The 10,072-nt window shown below is 31.6% G+C and overlaps 1 protein-coding gene across 2 annotated transcripts; it reads right to left on the reverse strand.

The window, feature by feature from the left end:
- Positions 1-1,486: 1,486 nt before the first annotated feature.
- On the reverse strand, positions 1,487-9,439 carry LOC134709332 (uncharacterized). 2 transcript variants are annotated; one of them, XM_063569497.1, is made up of 4 exons: positions 9,364-9,439; positions 7,909-8,073; positions 3,122-3,213; positions 1,493-1,754 (listed from the first exon to the last, which is right to left on the reverse strand). In XM_063569497.1, the coding sequence occupies exons 1-4, from the start codon at positions 9,407-9,409 to the stop codon at positions 1,683-1,685; spliced, it is 375 nt and encodes a 124-aa protein (XP_063425567.1). In that variant the 5' UTR covers positions 9,410-9,439; the 3' UTR covers positions 1,493-1,682. The 2 variants fall into 2 exon arrangements, with proteins under 2 accessions (XP_063425568.1, XP_063425567.1); XM_063569498.1 differs by lacking the exon at positions 3,122-3,213 and having other exon boundaries at positions 1,487-1,754.
- Between the last annotated feature and the right edge of the window lie 633 nt (positions 9,440-10,072).

The raw sequence follows: 10,072 nt of genomic DNA on the forward strand, positions 1-10,072 counted from the left end.
ATTTAAATAATTACTACATTAAATTGAAAATCCTTGAAAAGAAACTGCAGAGTTGCAATTTTTCAGAAGAGGTCTTTTTCACAAAACCTCCTCCGTCGAATTCAAGTACAATATCTTAATGAGTTTGTAACTGATGGTATTTGGGGTCCAAATACTTTTATTCAAACTTTGCATACAATATATATTAGTATCTTACGCTTGTAATAGTTTTTAATCATTGTATAACTGTATATGTGAGGTTTCCTCCGAGCCCCCGTCGTTGTTGATAGTTTGACTAAATCCAAATACTCTTGCTTAAGTATTTAAAAAAACCGCATACGTACGTTAACTGAATAATACTCGATTTGCCACTTCAATACTTAATTGATAGGGATACTACTGGGTTTCTATATTCCTCCCTTTTCATATAATTTAGATTTTAAAAATGTATACCTTCTCATATAATGCAAAGATAAATATGTTACCTTTTTCTCATATTTATTGGGTTTCGGTTCGTGAGTAATGTAAAGAGAGAAAATTGGTTGATAAATCACAATCGGGAACATCAAGAAAGATGACAGACGAAAGTATAGGAAATGTAACAGTGGAATATTAAAGTGACAAAAGAGAGAAAATTGGTTGATAAATCACAGTCGGGAACATCAAGAAAGATGACAGACGAAGATATAGGAACTTCTTTGTGACCTAATCCTATATTTCTGAAAGTTTACATATTTTCAAGCTTGAAAACATTGCATATTCAAGCAGAACATATTATCTTGAATATAAGAAGTGAACCCTCTTCATATCTTGGAGATGGTTGTTATCTGTTGGACACATTCAAGGAAGTATGAACATAAAAGGAGTGAACAGGCTTTTCCTTTTAATAAGATACTGACATCTTGATTTCGTATTTCAAAAGAAAGACTTGGCCCGAGGGATTTTCTCGCTGCGTTGAAGAACAATTGGTGGCCGTCGGCTTGTGTCTGCTCTTTGGTCGGGTTGTTGTCTCTATGACATATTTCCCATTTCCATTCTCAATTCATCATTCAACTATGATCCTTTATTTCCAACTCCTTGTTACATCCAAATGAAGGAAGAATTCTATTTTTGCATTAAGCAAATTACACACATACAGAAAAAAATGTTTTGTTTTTGAAGCAAAAATGGTACTGCTCTACAAAGCACGAAATTTAACTGTTGGATAGTTGATAAAGTAAAAATGGAAGTTAAAAAAATAAAGTTACAACGTATGAATTAAACCAATAAGGGTGATTAGATTCGGTATACTCTCACTTTTTACTGTTTGATCACACAACGATGATAAAGAGAACGTTTTGTAGACGCTATTTTCTAGTATTATTTGCTTATCGATTTAATGAATTTGAACATCTGTAAATACAGTTGACTCAATATAAAACTTTTTAACCAGTTTTATTCGAGTAGATAATAAGTCACAAGGACCTTCAATTTGGGGGAGTCATGTGCTCCACTGATTAGTGGATAATGCCCGCAACCATAATGTTTTTAACCATTTGTTTGTTTTGATTGTAGACATTGAATTCATTTATTTTTATCAAAGTATTATATATTGGAATGTTCAAACAGGAGATTAATAACAGTACAAATACATGAACGATAATGTATGAGAAATATCTATTAAATGTCGTATCTAACTTTGAATTAAAGATTATCCCAATTGTTTACGTCCTCACACGAATAACAGGGTTGTCTGTCATCTGTTCCATTAAGATTTTCGATACATTCTGGTAGTACTGAAATTAATAATAAGACGAAAGACATAAGTTCAAACATAAACTACTTTGGTGAAGGTGTATTACATGTGTCTAAATAATGGCTCTTAAAATCCGGTGTCGCTCACCCACATCGTCTACATTGTCCACTGTTAAGTTATGCTTTTTGCCTTTTTAGCTTTGTCCCAGTAGTTTCAAAGGACTACGGCGAACGACAGACGCAAGGTGGTGACAAACACTCATGCTGGCAAAAGGCTCGACAAAGTAATCAGGAAAATATATTTTTGCATTCAATACAACTATTAATATTTATTATTACATCACTCGAGTACTAAGTTGGCCCTAAACTTTTGAGATCAACTGCAAAATTGGGATAATATATAAGAAGATGTAGTAGGAATGCAAACTCTCCATCCATGCCACAATTTGTAAAAGTAAACCATTATGGATCAACAAACGGTCTTCGACATAGAGCCTTGGTTTACTCTGGCCAAACAGCAACACATAAAGGACCCCAAAATGACTAGTTGAAAACCATTCAAATTGGAAAACCAACGTTCTAATATATATAAAACGAGAAACGATAAACACTTTTGAACCACATCAACAAACAACAGCTACTGATTTTCAGGTTACGGACTAAGAACTGGTGCAAAAGATGCACCGGGTTTGAACTTTGGTAGGTACCAACCTTTATTCTAACATAAAACAATAGTGTAACATCACAACAAAGAACGACTCACCAATTAAAATTGATTAATGTAATCATAACATATTATCACAGGGAAATGAACAAATCAATCAAAGCAGTCCGATGTACATTTCAATATGTGAAAGTATCAAAATCCCGACAAAATCGTACACTCAACCTAAATAAACCAACGGAAAAAATGCGTAACAATTTTCATATTCCTGACTAAGTTTCTTTTATTACCTATTATGCCATTGGATTCTGACTTATTTTAAACTGATATTTCTCTTTGTACTGCTATGTGTTTATTTTTAATTCTACATTTAGAATAGGTAAAGGTGAGGGTTGGGATCTCGCAAAACATGTTTAAACTTGCTTCATTGTTGCGCCTGTCCCAAGCAAGGAGCCTCTGTCTTTTGTTAGACTTGTATGTTGTGTTTTAATTTTTGTACAGTTATATGTTTAGGAGCAAGATGAGGACAAATGTTTTCGCTGCGTTAAAGACACAATATTTGCCTTCAATAGTGTCAGCTCTTTGACCGGGTTGTTGTCTCTTTGACATATTTCCTATGTCCAATTTCAATTTTATTGGTACAGTCACTTTCATTTTTCTTTCAATGTTGGTTAAACCTGGTCAATAACTAGCTAAACCTCCACTTAACTTGTAAGTAAATGTAAGTATAATGTTCTTTCTTACCAATTCGTTGGTGAAGTAGTATCTAAGATATGGTCGTGGGAAAACAGCGAAATGAAAGTTGTCATCATACTTGTAGAATTGTACTAAGTGTCCTTCAAAACAAAAGTAAAATACTGAAGTCAAATTTTATTATTGGGAAAATCGGAAAATATTTTTCGAATATTTTTAAAATAACTTTCTCTTTTAATATTACAAATTTATTTTATCTGTTGTAGCTTCCATGAAAAAAAGAATCATTTGCATAACAGCGTGAAAAAAAGACAACTTCTTTGCGCGCTCTGGTTATTAATTGACTAATCAATTTACGTTTTTTGATTGAGTTAAGTCTGCCAATTGATACACCTGTCCTAAGTCAGGAATCTGATGTACAGTAGTTGTCGTTTTTTTATGTAATATATAGGTGTTTCTCGTTTCTCGTTTTTTTATATAGATTAAACCGTTGGTTATCCCGTTTGAATGGTTTTACACTAGTAATTTGGGGTCCTTTATAGCTTGTTGTTCGGTGTGAGCCGAGGCTTCGTGTTGAAGGCCGTACATTGACATATAATGGTTTACTTTTTTATAAATTGGTATTTGGATGAAGAGTTGTCTAATTGGCACTCACACCACATTTTCCTATATCTAGGTCAGATTCGGTGATTATTCGTCTGTAACGCACAAACAAGTAAAAGTTTAAATAATTCAATACTAATACCAACATAAGTACATGTATTGCGGTTGTCCACTCTGTTATGGAATGATTGTAAGAACAAGACAACACGTATTGTCATCTTGTTGTATTAAACGACAGTTCAGGGATTTTGAATCGCACTTCATTGAGGAAAAAATGCTTGCCTCATCAGTGCTAAGTATGTTAAATTTGACTGGTCGACGTTGGTAATGTAATTTTTGTTCTCTGTTAACCGTCACCTTGTGAAATAACGCGTTGATATTCTAAATATACTAAATGTGTTATTCTATTCCAAACTTGTTGAACGGTTATATTTATATCAACTTAAGTTGTTCTGAATAAGCATATAATATTACCCACTGAACGTTAAACATGCATACATTCAGCCATCACTCTATCATTAGAATGAATAAAGCCACAACACAATGCATAGCCTTATTGTATTCTAAATTAAATGCTGTCATTTCAAGCGTTTATAGAATTGCTTCCATATATATAGTCAAATACTAAGAATATGTATTGGTATATATAGGATTGGTTCTGGACTCGTTATATCTCATTCATATTTATATACAATGTATAATTTTTGAAATAGATTTAAACAAAATACAAATCAATTCATCTCTCAAATAGAGTAGAATTAATAAAATACATTTCATCTCTCAAATAGAGTTGAATTTCAAATATATTCATTTCATCTCTCAATTAGAGTTGGAATAATTATACAAACAAACAAAATAGTTTTGTCACAAAAATTTTTTTATACAAATAAATTACTATGAGTAATAGAAAAAGATTTCTCAGAAAAAGGGATAAGAAAAAACGATTAATAAAATACAAAAGTAAACTCCGTATACATAATAATAACAAAGGCCATCTTAAACGCACAAAAAACTTTCATGAAAATGTAAAAAAAGCTTTAAACTATATAGAAGTGTTTTCACGTGAGAATCTCACAAACTATGAAATATTAGTTCTTGCAAAGGGATTAAAATTTATTCCCAGTCCAGATGTAAAATACATTAAACAAAATCTCTTACGAGATTTTGACGAACTAGGTAGAAAAATGCGATGCAAATATCACTTTAGTGATAAAACTAATGCGGACACCAATCATCCTTTTAGAATCAAATCGGGATTTAAACCCTCTTTAGCAAACAACACAATAGAAAATTATCTATTTGCCACAAAGATGGAAATATGCAGACTTAAAATAAACAAAGTTAGAAATAATCTTTCTAAACATGAGAGAGCGGCACTCCAAACCTTACGTTCAAATAATAATATAATTATTAAGAAAGCTGACAAAAATTCATCTACTGTTGTTCTGGATAAAAATCTATATATTAAACAAACACTGAATTTCCTGAACAACAGTATATGCTATGAGCAAATTCATGAATTTAATACGAACAAAATATCCGAAACTATTCAAAAAATGATCAAACAACTACACAAGAAAGAACATATCGACGATATAACATATAAATACCTAGCCAATAATGCCAATATACGAGTGGGACGACTCTATATGTTGCCAAAAATTCACAAAATTAACCATGAAGATAGAGAAAAAATCAAAACTAACAAAGATTTCCTTCAAAATATAGATATTCCTGGGAGACCAATTGTATCATTATGCAATAGTCCAATTGAAAAAAATTGGTCAATTTATAGACCACTTCCTAAAACCGGTAGTTAGCCAATTATGGACTTATACACAGGACACGACCTCATTTATCAACAAAATAGAACAAATAAGGGCACAGGATGACATAATTATGTGCACTTTTGATATTACTAGTATGTACAATTCATTAACTCACGATGAAATACTGCAAGCAGTTGACAGAGCATGGTACAAAATATGTCGTAATAAACATGAAATACCTCTACCACCAAAAAAGGACTTCTTACGAATACTTCAATTCATTCTATGCAATAATGAATTTGAATTTAATAACTTGATATTCAGACAGACATGTGGAATCCCAATGGGAGCCCCAATGAGCCCATCCCTGGCTGATTTAAGAATGTTCGAGATTATAACGAATATTCTTGATATATTTCCTTTTAAAGATAACTTAGCACTGTTATCTATATACAGAGATGATGGATTCATTCTTTTTAATTCTAGTCAAGATAATCTGACTGAATTATTTAACATTGCTAATAATATACACCCGTTGATAAAATTTACGCATGAAATATCACAATCTAGCATTCAATTCCTTGACGTCACAATTTTTAAAGGAAACAGATTCCTTAATCATAATATATTAGACGTAAAACTATACCGTAAACCTACTGGTAACTTTCAGTATATTGAACGAACGTCAGCTCACCCATCATCGGTGTTCAATGGATTTATTACTGCGGAAATAATGCGTTTTATGAGATCATCAAATAACAAAAAAGATACACTAAAAGAAATTGAAACTTTTAAAACAAAACTTCTCCAAAGGGGATACTCGGAAAAAGATATCAACCCCATTATAACAAATGCACTTCATAAGGAAAGAAAAGATTGTCTAAGGTACAAGCTTAAAAACAAAAGAGCAATGCCTCCATTAGTTTTAGCCACCAAATTTAATCCTTCCTTCAATGGACTAAATAAAGCAATTAAAAAACATTGGCACCTAATTGAACAAAATGATAGCACAAAAACCATGTTTCCAAAACCTCCGATCATAGCATATAAAAGACACAAAAACTTGAAGGATCTACTTACATCCTCCAAGTTATAGGATAAACCAAGTTATAGGATAAATCACAACATAAAAGACAATAGTTATATCAAATCATAAACTGATTTAATTTAGAATACAATACATCAATACAAAGTTACCAGGTGTCGTATCCCGGTATGCAGAATTTTTAAATTCTATGCGTATGGATGCTTTGAACTTTACTTTGAAACTGATTATTTTATTAGTTAGAGGCTTGGGATACCTGATGAGGAAAAGCCTTGGTAGTTAAACCTTAACCGAAACACCTTAAAAAACAACAAATATTTATGATAAAATATTGAATTGAACAAAATAGATTATGAAATAAAGTCAAATACTAAGAATATGTATTGGTATATATAGGATTGGTTCTGGACTCGTTATATCTCATTCAAGTTCAAAACAAAAAATAACTATACGGTATCTTGACTTGTGCCCAAAAAAACAATCAACATATAATTATAAGAAGATGTGGTACGAATGCCAATGAGACAACTCTTCATCCACATTACGAGAGTAAACCCCTATAGGTCAGACTACGGTCTTCAATAAGGAGTCTTGGCTCACACAGAACAGCAAGTTATAACATATTTTGATATAAGCGTCACTGACGAGTCTTATTTAGACGAAACGCGCGTCTGGCGTACTAAATTATCATCCTGGTATCTTTGATATCTTATTATATATAAAGGACCCCGAAAATGAGTAGTGTATAACCATTTAAACGGGAAAACAACTGTCTTATCTATTTAATAACGAGAAATGAAAAACACTTATCATGATTCACAGCAATAAACGAAAAACAATGAACATCGGGTTTCTGGCATTGAACAGGTGCAAACAAATGCAGAGGGTTTCAACGTTCTAATAGGTAATAACAGTCACCCTAACCTTAAATAATAGTGTAACATCACAACAAAGAAAGAGAAACTTTAAAAAAACATAACTTTCCTTGCATTGTATAGCACACTGGTTCCAAGAAGTTTAGATGTAATTTAATCTAACATCATGGCAGATATATGCCATTGTTTTTGAATTTTATAAATGCATAGTTTGTTATTCAAAAGAATATTTCATCAATAGTTCTACGTATGTAAACCTTTGATTGACTAAGTTAAAGCTAAACTAATTAAAACATTTTGATTTTTTTGTTGTTTTTTTTGGGCCCAGAATCATAAGTTCATAACAAGAAATGCTTTCCTTGTTGACAAGATATTGTACTTCAATTTTCTTAATAAAATAGCGAGATTGTGTCTGTTTTTAAGAAAGTTGATTTTCTTTAAAAAAAAACATATTTTCTGCCGTCAAATATAACATTCACTTGACTTATATGCTCTATAATGTCTATCGGTTGTAATTTGTTATTTTATGGTTAAAAGATATTTTACCTCTCTGACTGACACCATCTACCTCCGTTTCAGTATCAACAGACATAAAGTCGTAGATCGCTGGTTCCAGAAAGGTTATACTTGATGCTTGTTTAAAGATGCCATTCCGTTCCTTTTGAATGTAAACTGAGTGCTGATAATTATCCACCCTTACATAACCATCAACTGAAATAAAAAAGGCAGTGAAAAAATGCAAGAGGTATGTTCATTGGGTAATATTAAACTGGATATGCTATTGAAGCCATGTTCGACTTTTTCGACAGCTGAAAACGACCCTTTTTTATTTTATTATATTATAAATGGTTCTCAATTGTGTGCAAAGCTATCCGACAAGACGACAGCTCTAGACTATAAGTATTACGGGCCATACACCTATTCAAATATCAACTATTTAGTAATTATTCTTCATTTTAAATTATGATAGGATGATTTTCCATACACTTTGAAGAACTAAGTCTCCTCTCCATGGAAGGAAACACATGTTCTTGTATGATTCCGAACAGAAAATGAACAGTAAAATATAATAAAAAAAATATCAACAGATACAGTTTATCTAGTGAATCTCCCTTTCAAGCATAAAATAAGATTGAGAAAGGAAATGAAATGGGGAATAAGTCAAAAAGACAACAACCCGTCCAAATATTAGATAATATCCAAAGGCCACCAATCGATCTTCCATACAGTCAGCTTATCCCGCACCCGGAGGTGAGCATCAACTTGCCTCTAAATAAAAATGTTCATTAGTTTTAAAAGTGAAAACATACGGCATAATAACCCCGTTGCATTTAAACGAATTAAAATAAAAAAAAAAAGTCTTACAAATATCAGAGGCTCCTGACTTTGGACCGGCGCATAAATGCGGCGGGATTCAACATGTTTAGTGATATCCCGATCCTCCCCTTATTCCCTCCTTCATTAAAAAAATAAGCATAAAAAATACACAACCAGTCATAAATAAAACCTTGTGCTTCATTATGTTACATTTTAACGAGTAAAATAACACATTTATTTCTTATGAAGCAAAAACTACTGCAATCTGACTGGTTAATTTCCCCGGTGTAAAAAAACACCCTTGTTTACCCAAGGATAAACATGATAAATGGTAAAAGTTTTGCAAAAATAAAGGAATGAAAAAATTGAGGACAAAAATTGGAAGAAACAAAATTTTGTTTTTCGTTTTTCCCAAAAAATCTTAATTTCCCAAAAATTAAGAAAACATTGTTTGAAAATGTTACACTGGAAATTTGTCATTGCCATTTTTCATCCTGGTTTAAAAAAAAATTAAAAGAGTTGTTCATCAGAAATACATTCGTTATCATAGTGTCATCAGGGGTGTGTGGAATTTTACACCGTTGTGAGGCTGTGCCTCAAGGTTAATGAATTTTCAACAACGGTATTAAATTCTGTACAACCCTGATTACACCAAGAATTTTTTTTAAATCTCTGTTGACTTACCAGGAAAAAGAATTGTAGCGGCAAACAGAATATTGAGTAACGCCATGTTAACATGCCTACTGCTAGTAAAGGTTTGAAAACAATGTTGGATCAATGAATTCATGTATCAGTGACATTTTATATATATGTACAAAAAAAAACCAAAAAAAACTGCAACGAATTTTCAAAAGAGGATTTTTGTGTTGTTGACATTTCTTACTATATAATTGCAGTTTAATATTTCAATTTTATATCATTAAAGCAAAAATTTGCAATTTCTATGTTGTTATTTTACACGTTTTATATGCACTTATGAAAACTCACTTAGTCTTGTATGAATATCAAAATTATTAAAATCACATTGTATAATTCAGTGTTTTCCATTTTTAGAATAAAGCATACCTTTGTGTTAAACGTACTTTAACATGATGGGCTGGTTTAAAGTGTTAAACGGCTCACACCTTATAAAAGATAAAGATTTGAATCAATTATATTATATATATTATTATAAATTTAGTTTAATTCTAACAAAGAACAAACTAAAAAAAAATGTTTGCTTTTTCGCGAATCAAGAACACAATTAAAAAGGTTTTTTTAATGAATGTGATGTCCATCCAAATCCAATGGATCCGCTAACTGACTGAACTTGGGAAAACTTTGCAATAAAATTTAACATTCTCTTTTTTCTGTCGCGTTTTATACTAGCTTTCACAGCTATATCATTGATATT

This window comes from Mytilus trossulus, chromosome 3 (genome assembly GCF_036588685.1).
Source record: "Mytilus trossulus isolate FHL-02 chromosome 3, PNRI_Mtr1.1.1.hap1, whole genome shotgun sequence".
Lineage (NCBI taxonomy): Eukaryota > Metazoa > Mollusca > Bivalvia > Mytilida > Mytilidae > Mytilus > Mytilus trossulus.